At 62.5% G+C, this 26,578-nt stretch overlaps 1 protein-coding gene across 3 annotated transcripts; it reads right to left on the bottom strand.

The window, feature by feature from the left end:
- Positions 1-246: 246 nt before the first annotated feature.
- Positions 247-26,226, bottom strand: DLGAP3 (DLG associated protein 3). 3 transcript variants are annotated; one of them, XM_030504376.1, is made up of 12 exons: positions 25,755-26,226; positions 11,267-11,350; positions 7,641-8,721; positions 6,511-6,716; positions 5,844-5,958; positions 5,480-5,714; positions 4,605-4,945; positions 4,412-4,497; positions 3,196-3,620; positions 2,847-2,938; positions 2,526-2,669; positions 247-2,091 (listed from the first exon to the last, which is right to left on the bottom strand). In XM_030504376.1, the coding sequence occupies exons 3-12, from the start codon at positions 8,661-8,663 to the stop codon at positions 1,873-1,875; spliced, it is 2,886 nt and encodes a 961-aa protein (XP_030360236.1). In that variant the 5' UTR covers positions 8,664-8,721; positions 11,267-11,350; positions 25,755-26,226; the 3' UTR covers positions 247-1,872. The 3 variants fall into 3 exon arrangements, with proteins under 3 accessions (XP_030360236.1, XP_030360238.1, XP_030360237.1); XM_030504378.1 differs by having other exon boundaries at positions 5,844-5,910; XM_030504377.1 differs by lacking the exon at positions 25,755-26,226 and adding an exon at positions 21,098-21,392.
- Between the last annotated feature and the right edge of the window lie 352 nt (positions 26,227-26,578).

The following is a 26,578-nucleotide window of genomic DNA, read 5'->3' as shown; positions in this document are numbered from 1 at the left end:
GATAAACTCATAACGGAGAGACCCAAGAGGAGAGAGCCGTGGGGAGATCCATGCAAGTACCCATAGAGGGACCCACAGGAGAGAACCATGGAGAGAGAACCATGGGGAGATCCACACAGGTACCCACAGGGAGACTCATGCGGAGATCCACAGGGAGAGACCCATGGGATGACTGCAGACACCCCCCAGCTACCCCACCGCGAGACCTGCTCCCACCCCACCGACACGAAGGGGCAGTAGACGGGGGAAAGGCGAGCCCGGTGCCGGCCGTGTCCCCGCGGGGAGGTGGCCACTGGCCCGGAGTAACCAAAGTCATCTTTATTAACTGCAGCGGTTCGTTACAATAAAAAGGGAGCCACGTGTCACGGTCACTGCACGGCGCTGGCCGGGGCGGGGGGGCCCTTCCCAGGCACATCCCTAAATCCAGGGTGCGGGGGGGGGAGCGGGATGGGAAAGGGCTTCGGGTGGCTGAGCGGGCGCTGCCGTCCCAGAGGTGTTTAGCACCGGCAGACCCCCTGAGCAAGGGACCCCAATGAGGTGGCCCCTTGCTTGGCCCTGGGCCCCTCCTGGTACATGGGGGGCACAAGCTGGGCCCCCACCCCAGCTGCCTCCAATCCCGCCGCCCTGCCCCAGGGCCCTGGGAGATGTTTGGCCATGGATTTCAGGAGCTCCTGGCACCCACCGGCCCTGCCTGGGGGTGGCTGGTGATGCTGCGTGGCAGGGTGAGGGACAGGAATGGGGTCCTCCCCTCTTCTGCCACCAAAATGGACACTGGGGGGGGGAACAGGCTGCTTTGAGAGGGAGCAGGCAGCACCAGGCGCATGACAGCCCTGTCTTGGGGTGTCCCATCCTATGGGAGAAGGGGTGACCCACCGGGGGGATCTCCAGCAGCCCCACACTCAAGGGGCAGCTGCTGGCCATGTCCACGCTCCCATCCAATCCACCGGCAGAGCCACTGCGGTCCCTGGCACCACAGGCCAGTCTCCCCATCGCTACTGCCTCACTCGCACACTGGGAAGTGGCTCCCGTTGGTGGCAAGGCACAGGGGGACCGTATCCCCCATCCCTGGCTAGTGCCGCGCTGCAGAGGTGCTCCCAGACTCCAGGCTGGCAGGAGGGAAGGACGGACGGATGGAGGGACAGGCGGATGGGAAGGAGGGCTGAGCGGGAAGGGGAGAAGCGCATTGCGATGCTCCGTGCGAGGGAAGCGGGGCCGTGTTCGGGGGCTCCTGCTGCTCTGGTCCATCCCGCCAGGCAGAACACGGCGCTGGGCACGGGGAGTTTCTGGTTTATTCCTCAGGTTATAGTTATAGATGTATATAGGGAAGGAGCCCTGGGTCCCCCGTGGCACCTGAGCTGGAGGCAGGCAGGGGCAGCGCTCGGGATCCCTGTGTCCCTGCCACATCCCAAAGCCTGGTGCTGCTGGGGCTGGGGGTCCCGTCCCCACTGGGTTTGGGGGGATTGCACTGAACACAGAGAGGCGTGGGGGGCCTGCCTGCAGCCCCCTCCCCTCCAGCCCAGGGGGGCTGGAGGCTGAGGGTCACCTCTCTTTCAGTTGGGACACAGGCTGGGGAGGGGGTGCAGGAGGGGTGGGAAAGGGACAGAGAGCTGGGACATGGCCCCAGGGAGGGCAGAGGGAGGGAGAGCCCCGGACCCCGGGAGAGGCTGGCAGGGGCATGCGGGCAGGGGGGGCAATGGGATGGGGCAGAACCGGGCTTGTGTTCACCCGCCGTCGGATCCACGAAAGGTCTAAGATAGAAAAGAGAGAAGCTGTGAGCGGGGCCAAGAGCTGCCCCAGGGTGTCCCCGCGGCCCCCCGTCACAGTGAGCTACGGCCGCGCCGTCCAGTCCGGGTAGAAAAGCGGAGGCTGCGGTCAGAGCCGGGTCTGCGCCTCGGGGATGTAGATCTCGATGCTGTCCGCGCTCTCGGTGGCCGAGCTCTGGCGGAAGGAGGCAGCGCGCTTGGCTGCCAGGAGCCGCTTGCGGGCCTCCTGCCGCTGCCGGTCCACCGAGTCCAGGGAGCGCTCCTTCACCGGGTGCACCTTGGAGCGCGGCGGCTTCTTTGGTATCGGGGGAGGCACCTTCTTCTCCTCCTGCACAGACAACAGCGGCGTCAGGATGGGCGCAGGGATGGGATCTCCGGGAACGGGCGTCCCGGTGCGCTCGGCGCTGCCATGGGTGCCAAAGCCATGGTGAGATGGCCCCACAAACCCTCCTGCACACCAAGGTGCACATCCTTTCATCTGCCCGCACTGGTGTGAAGGTACCTGCCACATGCTGCTCATGCCAAGACCCTGCCTGTCCCTGTGCAGGCAGCGCTGCCCAGAACCACACAGCGAGCCCCGGCAGGGAAACTGCCCCTTCTTTACCCTCCTGTTTCCCAGCTCTCTTTTTCAAGTGTTTGCTAAGAGCAATCACCAGCAACAGCCCAGCAAAACAGTGGGTTTGGGTGCAGATATGCTGGAAGAGGAGGAGGAGGTAGGGAGAGGCGACAGGATGAGTGCTAGCAGCAGAGCCCTGCCCTTACCTTGGGCTCCACAATCTTCCACCCATTGGCCTTGAGCTGCAGGAGCTCTGCGAACTTCATGCTGACGTCTTCAATGGAGAGCTGCAGGAGATCCCAGAAGCCGGCCAGGTCTTGGAAGGTGGGCACAGGGAATGCGTTGGGATCCTGTGGGGACAGAGCGAAATCCACATCACCCTGTGGGACATCGTTTCTGCTGGCCATGCAGTCATCCCACCACCTCGCTGCTGGGGGGATCTCTGTCCACCTCTTCCCCATTAAGAGGGAAGAGTTCCTTTTCCACTGGCCATGGCTGACCCCATGGCACCGCTGCCCGGCACTCACCATGTTCTGCTGGCAGAGGCGGTAAAACTGCTGCACCTTCTGGGACATGAGGAGCTGGGCACTGCCCACGGCGCTCCGGATCTTCTCCAGGACTGGCAGAGGGGGAAAACAGACAGTCAGTGCTCCCATGGGGCACAGAGCCTGTCCCCTGCATGGTGGGGACCTGCATCCTCTTGGACCCCCCTAAACCATGGGGCATCTCCTCCCTCCTCCAGGCCCCACTAGTCCCAGAGGATTTCCTGGTGTTTCTTGTCCCCGCTCAACCTCTTTAGCCTTGACAGGGGAGATGCTCCAAGGTGGTTCCAAGGTGGCCTCAGTCCCTCCCGACCCCACAACCCCCCAGACTCACTCTCCTCTGGCAGGTCGTAGTCCTCAGCCTCCCTCTCCATCTGCTGGCACCAGCCCTCCATCTTCTCCACCTCCGCCTGCAGCAGTTTGATGAACCATTCCCCATCGCGGTGGCAGGGGGAGGCACGTCCGGAGTCGGGAAGGCTGCGGGAGCCCCTTTCCATCCAGGCATCCCGCCGGGGCACCTCCACCGTGTCGTACTGCAGCTGATAGTCCTCCCGGTACGCCCACTGCCCCTGCGTGTGCACCGTCTTGTACACCGCGTACTGCCGGCCGGTCTCGGGCTCCGAGGAATGCCGCTGGAAGGGGCGCCCGAACTGCAGCGCTTTGTCCTCGGTGGCCACGGCCAGGCCGGTGAAGCCCTCCAGCTCCAGGTCCGCCTGCACGCCTGCCGTCACGCTGTTGGAGCGCTTGAAGCGCGCTCGCCTGCGGAGAGCAAGAGCGCATGGGGACCCCCGCAGCCAACAGGGACAGCCCCGGTTCCACATCACCCTGCTGGGCAGGGGCAGGGATTCCCACAGGCATGATGGGGCTGGGGATGCTGGATCAGTCTGGATCCTGGTGCATCTGGGGCCATGCCAACAAGTACTGCTCCATCCCCGCGCTGGGTACTGTGGTGGGCAGGGGTAGGGTGAGGGATGCCCACAGGCACAATGGGGCTGGGGATGCCAGCATCAATCTTGACTCTGGAGCATTTGGGGCCACAGGAACAGCTCTGAGCAGCCGCAACCCGCTGGTCCCTTATCTCCTCTGCTCTTAGCCCGTTTCCATGGCTACCAGTGCTGGACCAAGGATGGAGGAGCATGCACCAGGCTGCGTGGGCACATTGCAGGAGCTCCCCTCCTGCAGGCCGTGAAGGTCCTGCCACACTGCATTCCCAACCCAGCCAAAATGTCATGTTTAGCTGCAGAAAAGCCCAAAGGTTTCATGTGCACCTGAGCTGGGCTGAAAGACCAGGGCTGAGCCTCAGCAGAAGGGACCAAAGCACAGGGAGGGGAGCAGGCAGTCTGCTTGCAGCAGTGAGGTACATGGGTAAAGGGAGGACAGACCCTGCCCTGGATGAGGACAGCCAGCACAGAATGGGGACAGTGCTGAGCTCTGGGGGGTCTCAGCCAGAGGAGAGAATGAAAAGCTGCTGTGGAGCAGTGGTGGAGTGTATTGCTCAAGGACACATGGTGCAGTGTGGCAGGTCTTAGCCCAGCCCGGTTGCACGATACCTTTTGTCCTCCTCCACCTGCACCCCAATGGAGTGGAACTCCCTCTGGCTCCGGCTCTCTGTATCCGAGTCGGAGATGGCCTCAACCTGACGAGGGACAGAGGGAGAGTGCTGGTACGGCAGCTCGCTATCACCATTGCCACTCAGGCAGGCTCGGAGCCAGCTTGGAGCCCACAGGGAGGAGCGAATCCCACCTGGACGCCGATGGAGGGACGCCACTTCCTCTGCCGAGCCAAGCTCCTCAGCTCCTCCCGGCCGGGAATGGCCTTGATGATGAGTGTGGAGGGCTTGGGAGCAGCACGGGGCTGGACTGGAGGCAGGTCGATGGCCACGGATGTCACCTTGGAGGTGTCCAGGCTCTCGGCCGAGTTGCAGCGGGCCGCGGAGTCTTTGGACCAGGCGGAGCTGCGGGTGGCCTCGCCGGGCAGGTAGCTCTCGTGGGCAGACTCAGTGCTGCTCTGCGCCGTGACGGAGATGAGGGGTTTGGCTTTGGTTCCTGGAGGGATGGGAGGTGGAGCTTTTCTGTAACTGAAGGCTGTTGTGGGAGAGGCGCAGGATGAAAAGGCACGTGAAAACACAGACACTTGCACATTTCCCGCCACGAACAGGGGCCCTGGGGGAATGGTGCCCACCTCCTCCCACAGCAGGGGGCTCATGAACCCACAAGGGATGCACCTCAGCTGGATGAGATCCAGGCTGGAGCTCAGAGGGGCTTTTTGGCTCGTTTATCCCCAGAAAGGGATTGAAACCCATCCCAGACCCACATTGGCCGTGATCCCACAGCACCCTCAAGGGGCAGAGATGGGGATGGAAGTGGAGAGATGGAGGGAACAGCAGATGGGTGCTGGGGGCACAGAGCAGCCCCCTGACCAGGACTGAGCCACGAGCAGGATGCTCATGCCCTGTGCCGGGGCTGAGCTGCGAGCGGGATGCTCGCACCCTGTGCCAGGGCTGCACGGGGCTGGGCAGGAGTGGGGACATCAGCAGCCTTTGGCATGTTCCCAGGCAAAGACAGGGAGATGTGGGGGTCCCTCGCACGGCCAAGCCCTCACCACCTCCCGGGACTCACAAGTGCTGGGCTTCAGGATGCTGCTGGTGATGGACGGCCCGGCGGGGGCCGACATGGAGAAGAGCGAGAGGCAGTCGTCGTCCTGGGAGCAGCCGGCCTGGATGGCCCGCAGGTAGCTGTGGCTCCGCATGCGGAAGCAGCCGGGCAGATCCAGCGCCTCCACGGCCTGAGACTCCACCTCGCCAAACACCGACTCGCAGACGGCTTCGAACTGGTGGTTGAGCTCGTCGTTGATCTGCGGAGAGCAGCGGGTGAGGCTGCGGCTGGTGAGATGGGGCCGAGCGGGGCAGGAGATGCTCAGAGGAACATCTACTGCCCCCCTGCCCCGGCCTGCCCCGCGGCAGCCGTGACGCTGGGACCGTACCTGGCCGGTGGTGAAGGAGCGCCCGTAGCTCTGTCCCCGCGGGAGCATTCGCGGTGGCGTGCAGCAGCTGGGACAGTTACAGATATATGAATCAGAATAGTGCCTACTTGCAAACCTAATGAGAGACAGTGGGAATAGAAGGGATCGCACCAAAAGCAATACATTCAAGCAGAGCATTCGGAAACACACACGTAGTGGTGCTTGCAATGGCCACCACCACTGTCCCTGCTCATCACTGCCCCAAAACGCTGTCCTGTGGGTACGGAGCCATCCCTCAGAAGTGCAAGACTGATGGAGAGGCATGTGCCTGCTCCAGGCAGTGCGAATGGGGACAAGGAGCTGGCCTGCCACCCTCCACAACTGGGGCAGTCTTCTCCTTTTGAATGTGCCTCCAGGACTGGGGCACATTTCAATTATTTCCTTTTGAACACACCTCTTTCCCTGACCTCTGGTGTGGCTGCAGCAGCAGGTCCCACCCCAAAGCCCAGCACAGCCATGGTCCCCCCAGCACCCACCAAGGGCAGCTACAGCTCAGGGGCAGGGCTCAGCATGGCTGCGCTGGGCTGTGAGCAAGGACGATGCTGCTCGTCCTCCTGGGGCAGCCCCAGCCCATGGCCCCGCTGCTGCCCGCAGTGCTGAGATGGGTCTGGGAGGTGGCAGCCCTTACTTGGTCCTGGCCTGGTCGGCGCTGGAGGAGCGGCGGTAGCTGTCTCGCCGCGTGGCCGCCCTGGGCAACACTTTGGCGCTGACGTCCGAGTCGGCGCTGTCCTCGTCGCCCATGGCCTTGATGTAGCTGCCGCTGCGCATCCGCCGGCAGGGAATCTCCCCGTCCTTGCCCACCGCTGGGTACCCGCTCCACTCGTCCTGGGGCACCTGGAGCAGGAGGCAAGCGTGGGAAGAGGCAGGGGCTGGGGTCCCGTGGTCGGGATGCCAAGCCAAGCCCTGCGCCTGCCACATGGCATGTGCCATCCCGAGCCCAGCGTGCATGCAGGGCCCAAATCCAAGGCTGGTGCATGCACTGGCACAACAACCCTGCCCTCCCCACAGCACCCCAGAGCTGCAGGGACAGACCCCAGGGGCTCTGAGAAAGCCCCTAAATCCAGAAGAGCTGATCCCTTTTAGCAGCTACAGCCCAGTCCCGTTCCCAAAACAGGGGACGACGCAGCCTCCCCCACCTCGCAGCCCCCCCGGCAGGCACGGCTGGGCCAAATCCCACCCATGCCAGCACAGCCACCCAGCCGCTGGTCCCGCCGGCACCACGGGGTCCTTACCGGGCTGTGGCAGGGGGACGGTGTCCCCCGAGCCCCACGGGGAGGGCAGTGGGGCCGGCCCCCTGCCCAGATGCCCCCGCTGCTGGCAGAGGGGGGCCCCAGCCACCCCCCGCCCCTGCCCAGTGTGGTATTGCCAATCCCTGTCTCCTTCCCCGGGGAAAGGAAGAGAAAAGTTAATTAGATTTTAATTGGAAGGGGGGTGACCTAGAAGGGACCTGGTGATGAGGCAGGCAGTGGCACCCAGCCAGGCACAGGCGGGATAAAAGCCACAAGGAGGGAGCAGGCGAGGGGCCACCGAGCCGACAGAGCCCCACATCCATCAGACACAGGGCAGGAGGCCGATGGGGGACAGCAGGGACCAACGTGGGACTCCAGGAGACAGGGCACAAGTGCTGGGGCCATGGAGCAGAGCTGGAGCATCCCCACAGCACCCTGGGGTGCTGGGGTGGAGGGTCCCAGCCCTGGCTCACCCCACAGCATCACCAGCCGCACTCCCTGGGGTGGCAGCCCCTGCCCAGCCCCTCACCTGCAGGTACTGGTATGCTCGGTCTTTGGCCTTTGCTTCCTGAAGCATCAAGGTCTTCTCGGTGCTGCCGGCGCTGGGGTAGGCTTCACGTGCCTGGCTGACGGTCATGGTGTGCCAGGCGCTCCTCTTGACTGTCTGGCCGTCCAGAGACATGGACATGCCGGCACAAGCCAGGCATTTTCCTTCCCCGCCGCCTTTTAGACTCTTCAAGGTCAAGTCTCTGAAGGCACTTTCGGGAGCGTCCACGCAGTACTGGGTGCCCTGGTCGGCAGCGTGCCGGCCTGACACCATGTAGCTGCTGTCGCTGTCCAGGTTGTCATCGGAGCTCCACCAGCCCATCATCTTGGACCGGTGCCGGGAGTCCACCTTGCGGTCCTTGCTCTTGCTGCGCTTGCCGTGGCGGGACTGGTGGTGGTGATGGTGGTGGTGGTGGTGATGGTGGTGGTAGCCGTCCCCGCGGCCGTCCATCTTGGCACCGTTGTATTCCCGCTTGGCCGGCGCCTCCAGGGAGTGGGACTTGGCGAAGAGCTTCTGGACGGAGTGGACGAGGTGGCGGATGCGGCTGGGGCTCTCGCTGCGGGGCTCGGCGCCGCCGGCCCGCGGGTACTGCAGCGTGTGGAAGCCGTCGTGGTGCAGCGGGAGCTGCTTCTCGAACTGGTCCAGCAGCGTGGGGGGCAGGCGGTTGATCTTGCTGGCGGGGTGGGCTGCTGTCGCCATGCATTCGTCGCAGGAGTCGTAGGGCTGCTGCGCGTGGTGCATCCTCGGGAAGGTGCTGCTGGCGCTGGCCGAGGGCAGCTCGCTCAAGGGCCCGCCCGGGCACTCGCTGGCCGCGCCGGGGCTCCGTGCCGGGCAGTAGGGATGCTCCAAGGAACACGGCTCGCTGGGGCTGAGGGGGTACGGCGGCCGGCCCTCGGGGCCGTGCTGGATGTAGTCGGCGGGATGCTGGCAGTCCTCTGGGATGCAGCGGCAGCGGTGGCCGGAGGAGGGCTGTACCTGGCTACGCTCCCCATGGTAGCCCTTCATGGTGTCAGCACCCGCCCCATAGCTTCGGCATCCTGCAGGGTTGTCCCTGCGGGCTCATCTGTGAGGATAGGGACAGGCACAGCGTCACACTCACCCCTGCACCCCACCACCAGAAAAACATTGGGGCTCCCCCACGGGAATGGACTGAGAGGGCTGAGAAGCTCCCAGGGCAGGATCTGGCCCTGGTTGAGCCCCTGGAATGCCAGAAACCTGGTTCTCCATGAGGCGAGGGGGGCACGGTGCCGGCAGCGGGAAGGAGAAGGCGCCGCCAGCAGCGATGCAGGCAGCACAGGCCTGCAGACGGCGAGGGAGGACACGCTGCCATCATCGGAAACTTGTTTTCTTCTCCGACACCAAATATTATGAAGTGTTTCTCCATTAGGAAAATGGTTCTGGCTGAGTTTTTCAGCCGTTGCGATTCACGGAGCCGTTAATGAGCTGCCGCGGGGCGCGGGGGAGCTGCGCTCTGATGTCTCCATCCAGCCTATCCTCCCTGCACCGTGCCCAACCGCAGATGGAGACCCACGAGTGGCCACCCCACCAGCCCCCACAGCCCTTCCAGCCCCCACGGATGGAGAACCAGGGAGCGGAGATGGCTCAGCTGCGTGTGGGGCATCCCCACACAGGAGCAGGAGGATGGATGGTGTGGAGCCAGGCTGGCCCTGGGGACACCGGAGCTGTGTGCACCCGCAGAGGTTTGTTTTCCTTATGGTCCTCAAAGGCTGTGCCTTTGGTATGACTGTAAATGAGGAAATTACTTATTCCCCAGTGTAGCTCAGCTAATTAACAGGCATCGTTGGCATTCTTGTTATCATATGCAGGCAGGGTGCTGCGGGCAGCCCATCTCCAAGACTGACTGCAGGAAAAGGTGACCGTGGGATGGGAAAGGTGACCGTGGGATGGTCACAGGGGGTCTGTTAGACACAAGGGACACTGGGAACTCCCGAAGGAGAAAGGAGCTGGAGGCCCCTGATGGTCACAGGGTGGGTAGTGACGTGTGTGTTGGTGGCAAGCAGCAGACAGGACACAGCAGTGCCTGGGGAACGTGTCTGCCCTAATAAGCCTCTGTCGCCTCCTTCCTTCCAGGCTTCAAGGCCAGATGCTCAGTCCTGCGCCTCTCCCCCTGCCCTCCCAGTTGTGCTCCAGCTCTAGCAAGGCTCCCTAATTGCTGCGTCTTAACCAAAGGATGCTGCAGCCTCTTACAAAAAGAAATGCCTCTCCCCTCCTGGGAGAGCTGCCGCCAGGGACCGAGCCTGCCATCGGCAGCAGGATGGACAGACAGACACACAGGCTCCCAGCGCTGCCTCCACCTCCGCAGGCTGAGCTATCATCTGCTCGGGGAGGGAAGCTCTCAGGTGATTCAAATATTGCTGCTGCAGCGGGAAGAAGGAGTCAAAATAGTGGAGCAGCCCATCAGCACGAGCCCGGCGGGGCTTTGTGCCCAGCAAGAGCAGGAGCTAAACAAAGCTGGGCCCTGCCACAGCAATCCTGCAGCCACCAGCGGAGCAGGAGATGGCAGAGGATGGGGACAAGCCATGGTGAAGGATGCTACATCCCAGCCAGAACCAGCTCACCAAAGCCACACAAGTGCCTGAGCCCTGGCCAGGGACCAAGTGGTCCCTCTGGGAGCACCCTGGGGATGGGGAAGGGGTTGGGAGTGATGCTGTGGGTCTCAGCAGAGCAGCATGGCCCAGGGTCCCCAAACCCATGTCCTGGTGTGGATGGCCACTTGAACAGGGAAGAAAAGCCATCAAGCCTGCTCCTCTGCCCTGTCCAGCATGGGCACTGCAGGCAGGAGGCTGCCACATGGCACAGGGGGATCCGGCCGCATCCGTGTCCCAGTGAAGGCCACTCACACTGCACATCTCTTGGGAAGGAAGGGATTTGCGCCACCAAAACACAGACTCAAAAAGGGGGGGGGAGCCCAGCCTGGCTGAATTTTGTGCCATTTAACACCGGGGTAATTACCACCAGTGGGAACCTACCGCCCACATGATTATGTGCTAGGACAAACTGGAAGTGCATAATTACCATCACAAATAACTCACTCCTTGCCTTTATTGCATCCAAGGCCTGGAGAAACTCCCACCAGCAATTCCCCACCGCCACGTCCCCTCTGACATCTGCTCCCACCACATCTCTCCCCACCACGAGGGTCAGCATGGGGAGCAGAAGGGCCCATAGCCCCCAGCCATGCTGAAATCCAGCCTCCTGCTTAATTTCCCACAGGAGCACTTGGCAGAGGCAGTTCTGCTTTCCAGCAGTGAGATCTCTGCCTTGGAGACAGCAACGTACCGGGCACAGGGAGACGAGGCAGCTTCAGCAGGAGCCTAATCTCTCCTGGGACCCTGTGGTACCCAGGGCTCCCCCCAGCCTTCCTCCAGCTTCAGGACTACCAGTGGGGAGGCGGTGGGACAGCAAAACCCCACCACAACATCTGGGTCCAGCAAACCTTCTCGGCACAGGGCAAGACTGGGTTTTCCAACACTTCCCGATCAAACCCCAAGAGCTGGGGTTGATGGACCCGTACCTGGGGGTCCCAGCCCCTCACTCCATGGGCAGCATGTGCTGGGGTCCCGGTGAAGCCCATCAGTGGCACTTACCGCCCTGCGCTCAGGGGGATGCTGTTCTCATGGCCCCGGCCACCGATGGCTCCTCCACACTGGATCTCCTGGGGGCAGCAGGCTCTGGGGGAGCAACACAAGGCAGATGAAGCCCAGGGATGAAGAGCGAGGATGTTCCCAGAAACAGCCTGACCACGCTCCCTGTGCATTTTAACACAGCCCAGCCCTCCCTGCTCCCCGGAGGCCACCCCACACCAGCACTGCCTGCACCAGCAGCGACAGGGATGGCTCAGCACGGCCACAGACACGTGTTTTGCCCAGCTTAGCCCAAAACCATCCCCAGCCCCATCCTCTTATGCAATTCCCTGCCAGCAGGCGCCAGAGCTGGCCCAGTGGCCGCCTTGCCATTGACTTTGATTTGCTCTGGATCCAGCCATATGCTCCACAAAGCCTCCTCCTGCCACCCTGGCTCTCTAGCGGGAGCAAAGGGATGTTCTCCCAGCCGCTGGCCCGGCAGAGGCGCGAGCTTGGCCCGTTCGGCTTTGCAAATTAGCAGAAGGTTTTGCCAGCGCGGGTCCTGCTGCGGATCTTTGTGGCTGGGGATGAAAGCAGGAGAGAACAAACACGCAGCGTGAGCGCCCGGCACCGCACACGAGCTGAAGCCTGGGGGAAAGAAAGAGCCCTGAAGTGGTTTTCCCACTTAGGAGCAGAGCAAATCTGATCTACGGTCACGGGAAGAAAATAACTATGGAATATCGCCAGGTCGTTTCCACCGCGCTTTTAATCTATTGACTTTCTCCCAGCTCGTTGTAAGCGAGAGGGATTGTCGAAAGCAAACATTTTATTTTATTACTAATTGCTCTGTTATTTTATTAGGCTGTATTAGTAAAATTTACTCAGCCTGGAAAAAAAAAATAAAATGAGAGGGGCTTAGTAAGAAATTGACTAATTTAGCACATAATTCTGTGCCGAGTCATTATTTCCTTAAAAGTTGAATTAGCTGAAAGCAGCTCGCTGGTGGTTCATTAGTCATGTCAGGCAGGGAAGAGAGTGTTGTTAGGGAGAGGTTTGTTACCCCAGTAGGTAAGGGCTGGCCAGGGGAAGGGGAGTGAGCAGGATGCAAAGATTGCAGCAAACACGCTCGATGCAATCAGGAAATCAAACCCAATTCCTGCTAACAGAAGGAAACCGAGCGGGCTGGAGGATTGTGAGGGGCAGGAACTGATCGGGTGCCGCTGTCAGTAAGGGATAAGGCAAAATGCTGGAAAAGTCATGAAGGACAAATACCAGCTGAAGAATTGCAAAGGTGCGTGGAGCGGGAAGCGTTTACTGAGGCTGCTGAGAGCGGCTGCTGGAGCTGGGCTGGGGGGACCCTGGCACCCCGATGCTCAGCCCTGCCCCGGCACATCGCTCCTCACCAGGCACTTCCCAGGTACCAAACCCCAGTGCCCCCGGGCTCAAGCCAGCGCTGCCGCCCTGCTCCATGCACCGGGATGCTGAGGACAAGCCTCTGGGCGGGAGGGGCAGGTTATCAGGTTATTAAGCACAAGATTAATTTTGGCACTGGCTGCCTGACAGATCCTTCTCCAGGGTTGGGGAGAGCGAGCGTGAGAGGTGCTGCCTCTGCTGATGCAGCGGTTGGTGGGATGAAAAATCCTGCAATGCAGCACTGCTTCTTAATGAGCCATTTGTCTTTGAGTCTTCTTCACTCATTACCATGCCGGGAGAGGGATGGGAGTCGCCCCAAATCCCCATCTGAGCAATTACTCCTGGAGCAGAGAGAGGAAATACGGCCACGACACGCCCCAGCTGCCAGGGATCCCGGCACGGCCGCCAGCACTGGGACTCCCCGGCACAACACACGTGGCTGCTGCTGCTGCAGGGAGCAAGGACCCCTCGATCCACCCTGCATGCACAGCCCAGCCCGGACACCCTAGTACCCAGCACCAATGTCCCCAGGGCAAGAGCCACGCTCCAGGGTGTCCTAGAGAGCCAGAGCATCTTGGAGCTGCCAGGACAGAACCAGTGGAGAAGGGAGCCTGGTGCTGCATCCCTACAAAGCCCAAACCTGGATCTTGGTGGAAGAGCCACTTCTTCAAAAGCCCTGTATGAGATGATGGGTCCGGCAGCCAAAGCCCACAGTGAAGTTGGCTTAGGAGGAAAGAGGTGGCACAGGGAAGGGCCCACGCCAGCATCCATGGGCAGGAGCAAGCAGATGCAGGGGTGGCAGGGTGAGCTGCCCAAGGCACCGGCACCTCCAGCCCCCTCAGCCCTGCAGCGATGCTCATCCTGCCCATGGGAGCTGGAACATGACACATGGGGACCGACTGCCAGAGGTGAGACCCCACAGCCAGAGCAGCAGAAACCAACTGGGTTAGGAAATCACCCTGGAGGGATCCTCAGGCCAAGCAAGGCCCCGGGAACTCCATCCCACGCCAGCTGGTGCAGGGTTCGTGGGCACGGCACTGCACGGATGAGCACCCATCACCGGTTATGCCCATGGACAGCTTCCTCCCATGGATGCACTTGACATCTGCCCGTGGTGCTGGGGGCCAGCAGCAGCCAGCACGCTCGCCCAGTGCCCCTCCAGTGCTTGGGAAGAGGGGACATGCAGGCACCCCCAGGGAGCCCAGTGGGACAGAGAGCCAACACAAAACCAACATGGCCAATATTCACCTGCAGCAAAGGGAAGGGACAAGCAAGAGCATCCCCCTGTGCCGCGCTCGCCCTGGGGCTCTGCCTACATCCCCACTGGACACCTTGCTCCAGTACCCAGCGAAGCCCCAGGCGGGCATTGGCTCCAGGCATCCCCAGGAGTTAGACCTGCCCCATCAGAGGGCCCTTTCCAGGCATCTGGGGGCCATGGCAGCCCCCCCATGCACTCCCTGGGCTGCTCCATTTCTTCCTCCCTGCCCGCACGCAGCCTGCTCCACCGGCAGGATGGGCCATGCTGCCGGGGCTTAAAAAGCCACTTACGTCCCCGGACACACGGTGTAATGACTTAAGCCAGGGATCACTCCAAAGCTGCTTTGGGAGCTCGGGGCGGCACAGCGTTACCACCAAGCACGGCAGCAGCGATGATCTCTGCCCGTTCCTGCTCAAATAACACCCACCCCAACCAGTTCCCTTTGCAACATCATCCCATCCCACGGTTCTCCCTGCAGCAGGGCTGCAGAGGCCAGGATTTCCAACAATCAGGATTTCCAACAAGCAGGGAATGATGAGGAAGCAAAGCCATTGGTCCCTGTGCTGGTAGGGATGCTCCGGCCATTGTCCCCCATTCCCAGGCTGCATCCCACCCGTGAGGCCCCTCAGGGCCAGGGCTGGGATGGGTACACTGAGCCTGGGGCACAGCACAGCCCCGCTCACCAGTGGAGGACCCAAACTGCCGCTTTAATGGATGGGCTTAATTTGCAAAGCTGATGAAAACCTAAATATTTAAATACATAATTCTGCACAATGCTCTTAGCACAGCCCTGGCACAGGGCAGAGCGAGGGAGGTACAGGGTGAGCGGGGGACACAGCAGCAATGGGGGACACTCTGGTGGGACCATGTTGGGTGCTGGCATCCCCATCACATACAGCGTGGGGACGGTGCCTGCCCTCACAGCAGGCAGCGCTGGCAGGGTGGGCGACATGGGGTTCTCTGCCATGGGCACTGGGGTCCTGCTCCAACACCAGCCTCTGAAGTATCTCATGGGAAGACGTGGGGAAAATGAAGCATGGTCAGAGAATCATAGAATCAACCAGGTTGGAAAAGACCTTTAAGATCACCAAGTCCAATCTTTACTCCAGCACTGCCAAGGCCACCACTAACCCATGGCACTGAGGGCATCATCTACACGTTCTTTGAGCACTTCCAGGGTGTGAGCTGGGGAGCTGTGAAGGGCTGCGGGATGGGCCCCTGCAGAGATTACAGCGCCGATATTCCTGCGACAAGAGCTTAGAGATAAAAGAGATTTACAGGATTTACCAGCAATACACATCGAATATTTAATTCTAGCTGCAGGGGAGGAGCGGGGGCTCAGCCCCAGGGGCACGGGGAGGTGTGCAGCAGCCTCAGGCCTGCCCTGCCTCCAGGGAGGCATTTCCAGCTCTAAGGGGAAAAATGACTCCAGGGCTGCCACCAGGACCAGGCACCCTCTGCCCAACCTGCCCCTAATCCCACCAACTGAGCAACACAGCTTCGCCACCACATGGGAGCTCCCGCAGATCGCCCTGGGATGAACCACGTGTGTGGTTCCACTGCCAGGGATGCTCTGGGAGACTCAAGGGGATAACTGGTCCCCACACGCTGCCCATGGGCCAGCCCAGAGACAACAGTTGGCTGTTGCTGCTCTGCTGTGCTCCCTCCCTGCCCGAGCAAGGATGTCCCCAACAAGGCTGTCCCTCGGTGAGTTTGTCCCTGGATGAGGCTGTTTGCCAGCCCGGGCATGGACTGTTCCAGGGAATGGGGCTGGAGGCAGCAGGAAGGGATGATGGAGCTGAGCACCCTCCAGGATGGGGTGGAGAAACCCCAAAGGGGACCCAGCCACCTCCTGCAAGGCCAGCGCAGGGGCCAGGCAGCGAGAGCCCCCCCCAGCCGTGGGGACAGGGCTGCTGGCCGGCCCCAGCCCCACCATGGGGGTCCCTATGGTGCCACCAAGGCAGGTGCCCATCCTGCTTCACCACACCATGGCCGGGAGCGCAGCAGCGGCGCGGGTGCTGCCACGGGGCGGGCTGGGGGAGGACAGTGGAAGATGAATGAGGGAGTCGGGAGGCTAATGGCATTGTCTGGAAAGTAGGTCGTGTGCTGAGCAAAAAGATATTTATATCAGAGCTCGTTCCCCCGCAGAAGCTCCCGAGCCAGGTGCAGGCAGCACCACGAGCCCATGGCCACAGCCCTGCGCCCCACAGCACCCCACAGCACCCCCTGCCCAGCCCCACATCCAGCGCTGCCATCCTGGCTACCTGCATCCCACCCGCCCTAGGGCTGCCCACCACGGTGGGGTGGCAATGCCAGAGCTGAAGTTATCCCTATGGAGGAGGGGCTGCGGCAGCCCTTCGCCTTTTGCTGACCTGGATGCAGGTACCGGGTGACGACTGGCACCAGGTTACTTTTATTTTCATATAACCTTTGCAAAGCTGCAGTATTCCCATGGATGCAATATTCCCATGGATGCAATATTCCCATGGATGTTCCCTAGATGGGCACAGCCAGCCTGCGCCAGGCCGGTCACAGCAGGTCCCGCCCAACCCAGTCCCATGCTGGCTGCGGCACCACAGTCCATCTCCCCGGCATCTGCTCCAGCCATGCTCCCGAGAGCCAATGTCACCCCTGTGCTGAGTTTCAGCCAGGTCTCAGCCTTGTAGCAAAGCTCAGCCACCTTCTTTCCTGCTGGGGGGAGACCCGTGCTCCAGGTCTCCTCCCTCACACCTCCGGCCTTCCTAAAAGGCTGAGAAACCATCCCAAGTGGCAGTGAACCAAGTGCCTGCCAAGAGGCTTTGCTCCCTCCAGCCATGCTGCCCCAATGGCTGCAGACATGACCCAGCCAGCCCTGCTCTCGTGTCCCCATCCCTGTCCCCATCCCACGCTGGGCAGCCTTGGATCCAGCACAAGAGCAGGTTCATTTCCCATAATAGCTGTGTCGGCTGAATTTACAGCCTTGCTCTGAGTTATTAATAATAATGGCCTCTCTCTTAAGTAGGGCTTTTCATCTGCCTCAGAGCCCTTTCCAGAGGACGTCTGCAGCATTATCACCATATTATTCCCATTTCAGTGGGCAGGAGATTGAGACAGAGAAGGGACTGTGCCTGCTGCCGGGCAGCGCAGTGCATGACTGCGCAGGGAGCCCATCCTGAAAACCCCTGGGAAGGCCGGGACACCCCGGCCCGGTGGGATGCAGCCACCGTGCTCCGGCTCACACTGACCGCGCTGCAGTGATTTATACCGGCAGCAAGCCCAGGCCCCGCCGCACAGATAAATCCACTTCAGGCAGCAATAAACCAGCGTCACCGCATCGGTAATCCGCAGCGCTCCCACCGCGGGGAGAGACCGAGGGGCAAAGCGCTCCCGCCGCCGCTCACACGCCTGTGCCAATAAATCCTGGTCCTGCGTCAGCAGAGGCGCTGGGGAGGTCTCCAGGGTGGAAATCCCTGGCTGGAGGGGTGGGTTCCAACGAGGATGCCAGCAAGGGAGACCCTGGCGCAGGGCACCAGCGTGGGGACGGCCCCAGCACATGGGCCCACGTGGGAGCAGGGACATCCCTGTGTGTCACCCCCATGTGATGCCCACCCACCCCGGGCAGCACCGCCATCTCTGTGCCGCAGCAGGGCTCTACCAGCAGATTTATTTCCCTGTAAAAGCGCTTTGATCTGAAGTTATTTTTTGTTTACTAGCAACAAGGTATTGTAAATACATCTTTGCCGATAATTATAGAGTCTGGGCGCACACCTTAATCTCCATAAAATATCAGATGCTACAATTTGCTTGATTTAATGAGATTGGAGGCTGATAAGCCGCTGAGGTAAGCTGTAAACTTGGAGGGGGGAGGAGGGAAATGATTGCAAATGTGCTAAAACGCCTTCATCCCCCTCCTCCTCCTGCTGCTGCCACGTGCCCAGCCCGGGAGCATGTGCCCAGCACCACAGCCCCCAGCCCAGCTCCCGGGGTGGACGGGAGCAGCTTCACGCAGGGATGGGCATTTAGGGCAAATGGAGCTTTTTATACCATTTATCTCATTAAAACTCCAAGACCTGAGAGCAGCAGCGAGGCCTCACCGAGCTGCTCGTGGGCTCTGCCTCGGCACGCTCCGCACCCTGTGCCACAGAGGGCAGGCAGGCAGGCGCCCCGCGCTGTGCAGGGGTGCACGCGTGTGCACATGTGTGCAGCGCTGCCTGGCACCACCGGCTGTGCCAAGGACAAGCTGGGGTTGGGGGGTCCGTGCTGGAGGGGGCCCAGCCCATGGGGAGCTGCACACCCAATGCCACCCGCCTGCACGGGCACGGCCGTGACACCATGTCCCTCTCCAGACAGAGGGGCCTGTGCAGTCCCAGGAGATGGAATGGGGGTCCCCTTCCTGCAGTGATGGGGGGGCCCTGCCTGGGAAGCAGGAGGCTCCTCCTGGTACCGAGCACCACCGTTTCCACAGCAACCTTAAAGGCCTACAGCATCTTCCACTAAGGAACCTGCGCTGGTGGCGCTCCCGGGGGACACTGAGCCCCGTCCCACAGCCCATCACCCCAGCCTCGGACCACGGCATCTCCCCCCACCCGCCTGCCCCCAACCCATTGCCCCTGGCTGGTGCCTGGGCTCACCCACAGCTCCCCTCCCTGCACTGAGACCTCAAAGCACAGACCCCTGCACCGAGAGGGATGGGCACCCCCACACAACCCCTGCTCCCACCCGGATGGGCACAAGGAGCCAGCAGTGACCTACAAACGTCAGGCTGATGGGTTAATTAATTCCCCTCTTCCTCAGGCCGTTATCAGATGGAAGAAGATGTCACCTGAGACTGTTAATTGGGCTAATTATTCCAGTTTCAGATTTTAAATAATTAGTTACAGCTGTCTCCAGCCTTACTTACACCACTTTCTAAGGTCAGGTGGCTCCCAGCTCCCAAAACCCATCAGACAGGGTCAAGGGGCTGCAGTGGGGGCCCAAATACACTGAGACCCCCATCTGGGGACAGCGTGGCCCCCCCCAGCACCACAGTGGGAACCCACATCATGCTCACACTGGAGCTGGCAGGAGAGGGACATCCTCTGCCTTGATGGCAACAGGAGGAAACCAGGAGAGAGAAGGGGAGATGAAGGCACAAAGTGAAGGATGAGGGGCAGGAGGAGCCCTGCTCAATTCCCTCCTGCCTCCCTTCATCCAAACAGTGATGCTAAGCTCTCTCCACCAGACCAAGCCACAGTAACCCCCCCAGCAGCGCCCTAGGGACCCAATTCCTCCTTGTTTAAAGTCTGACTGCCCAAGGGGGAAACCTCAGCCCAGCAGTTTCAGCAATGGGATTTCCATGGGGTTTCCTGGCTGTTCTGCACACACACAAGCACCATTTGCACTGGACAGGAGACACATGGGCCCTGCAAAGGGCCACCGTGGCCAAAGCCATACCTGGTGTCCATGGGCTTCCCACAGGGATCACCATCCAGCCCATCAGCAGAGAGGTGGGTGCCTGGGACAAGCAGAACCAGCACCTCACCCTCCCAAGGAACACCAGCCTCCTCCCCGCCTCACCCCCCGCTATTAATAGCCTTCACTAGCCTCCTCAGGAGCCATTTGCATATTTGATTGCAACTCTGAGGCGGGGCAGGGCCCTTCAATCAGCCGCTCCTGCAGCCTCATCTGCATGGCTTGACATTCTGTTCTGACACCAGCGCCGGGGCTGGGGACACGGCTCTGGGGAGGGCACAGCACCCCCAGCCAGCAGCACTGCCCTGGGCACGCCACCCCGAGCCCGCCACCCCGAGCCAGCAGCACCCCCTCCCTGGGAGGTGTCCCCGGGTGCCCTGCCCTGCTCTCGCAGCGCCCTGTCCTCGTCCGACCTGTGCGGCAGGGCAATTACCAGCGCCCGGTGACGGGCACGGCTCTGGGGTGCTTGCCCAGCCCTGTCTGGAGCTGCTGCACATCAAGGGACAGGGGCAGGATGGGTCATGCCCAGAGATGGGGGGATTCCCAAACCTCCGCGTGCCCACAAGCGCTGTGGGTCGGGACATGCAGCCGGCTCTCCTGTGAGGCCACGCAGCGTGGAGTGACCACGGGTGGGGTAATCACAGGGGGATCAGCACCGCTACCACCATGGCCATCGCTGCCAGTGCCACCAGGGCTGCCACCACCAGCACCATGGCCACCATGGTCACCACTGCCATGGCCATAACTGTCACTATGGTCACCACCACCACCATGCCACCCACCACTATGCCCCACACGCAGCCGCCCCACGGCCCCACCAGCAGCCCCAGGCCAGGGACGCGCCAAGCGGCGGCAGGAGGAGCCGGGTGGCTCCAGGCCCCAGGCAGACATGGCCGGGAGCTGTGTCCCAGGACGCCTTCGCTTCCCCCAGGCTCTTGGCAACACTTGGCAGGAAAAAACAACCCAGAGTGAGGCATGGGATCGAGCCTGAGGATGATGGGAATTGGGAGAGGACTCTGCTACTTCCCTCACTTCTGCCTCAGTTTCCCCTGCAAGAAAACACACCACACATTACCAGTTGGTCTCACAGAGAGGCAAGGTGGTGGGGGAAATCCATGGAGAGGTACAGAGGGACCCAACTGTCACTGCAACCGCGCCAAGGAGCGATCTGAACACAGGCAGGGCTCGAAGCACAGATGTCAGCACCGGCTGTGTGGCTCCGCAGCAGCGGGGCCGTCTGGCAGGCGGGGCCGGGGCTCCCCATGGGCTCCAACCCTGAGAGCCCCGCGTTCACAGCCCCAGGACACAGAGCCCCCAGCTCCCATTGCACAGCCCCTGGCCGCCAGCCCGCCCCCAGCCCACCCCCGGCAGGCACAGCCCCCAGCCCAGTGCAGCCCTGCAGGGAAAGGGAGGAGAGGGAAGCTGGGAGCTCCCCATCCCGGCTGGGTGAGCTTCAGGGCTGTGCCGAGGCTTGTCTGGGCGAGGGCTGGCCGGGAGCCATACGCTGCACACCGAGATGAGGAGGTGGCTGCCACGGAGGAGGATTCGGGCAGGAAAGGGTTAGGAGCAGCTCCAAGGGCTGCCGGGGGGCTCCCGCTCTGCTGGGGGGGACTCGGCTGCAGCGGCACTGCTGGGCACACAGTGGGGTTCTCCCACGAGGGGGGCTCTGCGGGGCACGGACCCCGCTGCACGGAGCCAGACCCGCTCCCATCCCACCCGGCACCCCCTTTTCCTGTCCGTACCACCGCACTCACCTTCCGCCGCGGCTGCTAAGCCATCGGGTTGTCCGTCTGGGAGCACCGGAGCAGTGCGGCGGCGGCGGCGGCGGCGGCTGGATCCGCTCTCTTCCTACAGCATCCCTGCGGGCTGCCCATGCCGCGGCCGGGCCACGCAGCGAGCGGCCACCGGCGCTGTCCCCCCGGGGGTCACGGCCGCGCTGCCGGTGCCCGCCCGGGCCCGCGCCGGCCCCGTGCCGCTGTCGCGAGGCGGCGGTGGCGGATGGCGGTGGCGGATCCCGCGTCCCCACGCGCTGGGGACACACCCCCGTGCGCAGCCACGCGCCCCCGGGAAGGGGCTGCCCACGCACCGCCCACCGGATGGAGGGAGGGAGGGATGGAGGGATGAAGGGAGGGATGGAGGGAGGGATGGAGGGATGGACCACGGGCACGCGGCTGCTCCTCACAGCTGCACCCATGTGCACTGCGCCCCACAGCCCCATCGCTCCCACCCCACAGTGTCCACACACCCCACACACACTGTCCTCTGCACCCCACATGCAGCTCCCCGACACCCACAACACCACTGGCACCCCCGGCGTGGGGCTGGCCTGGACTGGACTCCCCCCCCGCTCAGAGAGGGTCCAGAAGAGCCCCGAGCAAATGAATGTCATGACATGAAGCACTGAACCTATCGTTGGCACCGCCATGGCAGGGACATCCCCATCCAACGCACGCAGCGTTTCCCCATTAACAACCAGTTCGTCATCCCCAAACCAAGGACCCCTGGTTCCACCACAGCCTCTCCAGCTCCTTGGGGGGATGGGGTTGTCCCACAGTGCCGGGGATGGGACACCGGCAGGTCCCCCGCTGGGCATCATGCCGGGATTCGGTACCTTCATCTCTCACAGTCCTCTTGCTCCGAAGCAGCACCCCCACACACCCACAGACAGGCTGTTCTCCCGCTCCGCTCTGCCCACCAAAAACTCCAGCTAATTCCCAGCCCAAACGGCTCCCGGCGCTGCCGGGGAGAGGCCAGGCAGGGAGTGAGGCTCCTACCACTGCCTGAGGCCCGAAGCTGCCTGTTTAAGGCCAAACAAACCCTTGGTGAAACACCGAGCACTGGCAACCACACCGCAAACATCTGCTCTTCCAATGGCATCATGATTCACAGGCTATTAATTGGGGCTTGGCAGCGCTGGGAAGTGTTTGCATCCCCTGGCTTCGCTCAGAGCCACAACTCGCTGCCGACCAGGTCCTGATGCCGGGGAAGGAGCCAAACCCAGCACTTGGCTGCAGTGGAACTGCACCAGGACAGGGCATAGTGCCTAGCTCCCACCAGCCCCCCGGGAGCAACGCAGAATGAGCCCCAGGAAAGCAGCATCAGCACTCGGTGCTTGCCAGAAGCAGTCAGCACCACCAGCACAGCACCACTGCACAGCAGCCCCCGTGCCCACCAGCACCAGCTTGTGGCTTTGGCTCCCACCCAGCGCGGTCTGTGGGTGCTGGTGATGCTCTTCTAAGTTCCAAGCTCCAAACAGCACTTGAGTCTCCTGGCGCTGAGCCGCTCGCTCCCCGGGGCAGCAGAGTGGCATCAAAGGGACCCACAGAGCAGCACCCTGCTCAGGCAGCACCAGACAAAGGCTATGAGAAGCCTCCTTCAAGAGGAGCTGATTAGAAACCATGTCATGGCTCCTTCCTGCTCCAGCATTTGGGGAGGAGGGAGCTGGATGGGGGGGGACATAGAAAATCTAATGAGGACTGAGGGCAGATTGTAGGGGAGCTGGCACAGGAGCACAGGGAGGGGGACACCGGCCCCCTCAGCACCCCTGGCACCGTGGAAACAGGGAATTCTCCTGTTTAATTAATCATCAGATTAATTCTCCTTAATCTGATGGGCACTTGCTCCACTGCCATGTGCCACCACCACGGCGGGCAGGGAGCATCCTGCCTCGTGCAGCTCTGCTGCGTGCCCGGGGTGGCTGTGCCGGTGCCGTATGGCCCTGGGGATGAGCTGCTGGGTGCTGGGCACAGGGAGCAGGAGGAGATCAATCCTGCCTGGCCTGGGGAAGCAGAAGGGGCTTGATCCTGCCCAGCCCGGGGGAGGTGATTGTGGAATTCTGAGATCACAGCCTGTCCCCTTCCTTGGCTCCTGGGGTGGCCGCCCAGTGCTGCTGCTCGTAGGGGGACTGCGCACCATAGGGCCATTGAGAGGGCCACAGCTCTGAAGCCACTTTGGCTTTACACCCAGTTCTCGGGGCTGGCAGAGCCCCGAGGCCACGCTGATGGGCACTACGCAGGGTCAGCAGCGCCATGCACCGCGCTGCACGTGTCCCCCTCCGCTGCCACCCGCCGTGCCCCGTGCCACCTGCACCAAAGGGATGTCATCCCCCCGCGAGAGAGGCGGCTGCCACCTCCATCCACCCCATCAGCGGGATGTCCCCAGGACACGTCCAGCCCCCGGCCCTCCCCGCGAGTCCCCCGGCTGCTGGCACATCTCACCAGCTATTCTTAGCTCTCCAGCGCTGCGCTCTCCCGGCAATGGCACCGTGTATTACTATTATTGCTGGCTGCCAATGTCTTGAAGCAGGCAGCCAGGATCGTGGTGGGGCTTCCACACCCCTGATGACCTGTCATTCGGCCCCTGCCGGCTCTGGTCTTCAACAGGCTATTTCAGGAAACCCAATTTGATGGGCAGAAGGAGAACAAGCCACACGTTCAGCTCCTGAGCTGGATCCAGGCTCCTCGTGTCGCTGCTCAGATCCACATTTTGCTTTCGCCCGTGACAGCAATAAGGGCCAAGAGTCACCTTTGGCTCCAGATCCAAATTTCTGGCTGGGTGGGATCCAGGGTTTTGGATCAGCTTGTCAGAGAGACGGGAATATCTGCAAAACCTGGATCTGGAGCCCCAGCCCCAGATGCAGCAGCACCGCTTGGTACAAGACCCCAGTGTGGAGCCTGATCCTGCCTTCGTGGGTGGGCAGACCCATGGAGACCCACACACCAGCGCTACACCAGCATGGGTGCTCCTGCGTGGGCTCTGTGTCCTGCAGGTCCTGGCATGGCTCTGCCTCGGAGCTAGTATTGGAGAGGCTGAAGGAAGGACCTCCAAGAACCCCCAGCCTTGCCCAAGGCTGCTGGGGCGCTGGTGGCTGCTCCTCCAGTGCACATGGCACAAGCCCTGGCACTCAGGACGGAGATTTGGGCACCGAGGGCTCGGCACTGACTCGCCCAGGCTGGATGGGGACACCACGGTTGTGTCACCCCATTCCCACAGCAGGGATGCTCCTGGTGCCCAGGCTCGGTGCGGTAACGACACCCAAAGCAGCCCCAAACATGGCTCATGCCCATGCCACCCCGCACCAGGACACTCAGCACCCCCATAGCCAAGCGGGTCCCTCCAGCTCAGATGCTCCACAGTCACTTTGATGGCTATTTTTTCCCTCTCAGCCCTGCCGGCGCTTGAATAATGCTTTGAAAGGGCTGATGTGCTCCTTCCAGCCTCCCAAGCGTGGCTGTGGTCTCCCAGTGGCCATCCCCACACTCCATCCCTCAGCAGACAGGGCTCTCAAGGGCTGGGAGCCGTGGATGCATGCGGGAGGACAGTGGGAGCATCAGGAACTGAGAGAGATGGGAAATTGCATCCATTTCCTAAAGGAGAATCTGTGCTGCTGGCCAGATCCTGCCCTGATTTACACCACTTGAGGCCACCTGCTCCCAGTCCAGACACCCACAGGGGTAACCAGCACCCAACAGCCCTGCTCTGTCCCCTCCTGCCTGCTCAGGGCTCCGTGCCCAGCCCCGGGAGCAGGCAGGGACCCGCTATGGGCAGCACAGCTCCCTGTGCCCATGGCTCCCTGCACCCCACGAGGGAGGCGACGTGCAGGGCTGGATGTCACAGGATGGAGGGAGACGAAGCGGTCCCAGCACCAACTTGCTCCGCAGGTTTGGCACAGGGTGGAGGGACCAGACTGGCTCCTCCAACAAAACCCAACCGTCCCAACAGGGGGAAGGAAGGCAACGAGAGGAGAGAGATACCCAGGCCCAGGCCCCCAAAATGCAATCCTTGCCTGCCAGGCTGGGTTCTACCATAGAGCCTGGATGCACGGTGACAGTCACAGCTCTGCCTGTGCTCCAGCACTCACCGGCAGCCCCAGACCCAGCCAGGACATGGCTCCTGCACACAGTGTCAACCCTCCCTGCCTCCCAGGCTGGCCAGGAGGGAGACCACCGGGCTGCGGAGGGGTCCTGGGCCTGCCCAACCCCGGCCCGAGCCCTCCGCAGCGGGAGAGCACCCGGATGGCTGGTGGATGGCTTGGGGATGGCTTGGGGATGGCTTGGGGATGGCTGGCATCGCCTCCTGAGGAAGAGGCTGGAGGGATCTTCAGCCCCCTCCCCAAAGCCTCCCGCAGCAGCAGATGGGGGATGCCCGCACTCCTCCTCCCGCACCCACCGGGAGATCCTGAGCTGAGCTGAGCACCGCGGTGCCGGTGAGATGCCCCCAGCCATCTTGACAGCTCCCCCCATAGCACCACACGATGAGGATGGATGGGTGTTCGGGCGACGCACCCTGTCCCGGTGCCCCGATGGGGAGACCCGAACCCCCTACATCCCCCCGCGCTGGGCACCGCGGATCCCCCGGGGATCGGTACCGCACCGGGCACCGCGTCTCGCCGCCGAGCCCCGCCGCTCTTACCCCGCTCCCGCTGCCTACATCCTCCGTCCGCTGCCGGGCGGCTCCCCGACGGCCCGGCCCGGCTGCTCCCGGCGCGGCTGCTCCCGGCGGGGCTCGGTTGGGAGCGCGGCGGGCGGCAGCATGCGAGTGGCGGCGGCCCCGCAGTGCAGCGCGGATGGGCGCGGAGCGGTGCGGAGCGGAGCGGGGCCGCCGCCGCCGCCGCCGCGGCGCAGCCAAGACACGGCGGTGGATTTTCACCGGGAGTCAGAGCGGGCGGCGGCGGCGCAAGATGGCTCCGGTGCGGCTCTGCCGCCGCCTCCCGGTACCCCGGACCCCCGGCCCCGAGAGCGGCGGTGGGGGGGGGGGAGACGGGACGGGGCGGCGGCGGGGCCGGGAGATGCCGACGGCGGGGCGTGGGGCGTGGGTTCTGCTACCGGGAGAGGTGGTGCCACCCGTGAGCATCCCCCCTTGCCTGTGGGCACTCGGCCTGCCCGGGACATGCGGGGGTACCAGGACAGCCCCCGGTACCGGGACAGCCCCGGGGATGCAGCAGAGCGGTGGCTGTCACCCGCCCGTGGAGCCCCTCACATCACACCGCGTAATTTGCTAATAATAATAACAGCAGCAGTAATAATTACAACGCGCGGGTTACAAGTGCAGCAGCACAATAACCTGGCTGTGCGGTGGTGGGAGCCATGGCACGTGCCTGGCACTGCTGTCACACCGGGCCTGAAGGTGCCAGCGTGGTGTGTGGGAGCCCCTGCTGCAAGCGTGGTGGGACATGGCCCATGCCAGCACTTGGAATGGGTTTTTAATCGTATAATCTGAGAATCATGGAATCCCAG

The sequence above is a fragment of the Strigops habroptila genome, chromosome 12, assembly GCF_004027225.2.
Source record: "Strigops habroptila isolate Jane chromosome 12, bStrHab1.2.pri, whole genome shotgun sequence".
Taxonomy (NCBI): domain Eukaryota; kingdom Metazoa; phylum Chordata; class Aves; order Psittaciformes; family Psittacidae; genus Strigops; species Strigops habroptila.
The sequence above is the reverse complement of the archived record's forward strand: the minus strand, read 5'-3'. Positions and strand labels throughout refer to the sequence as shown.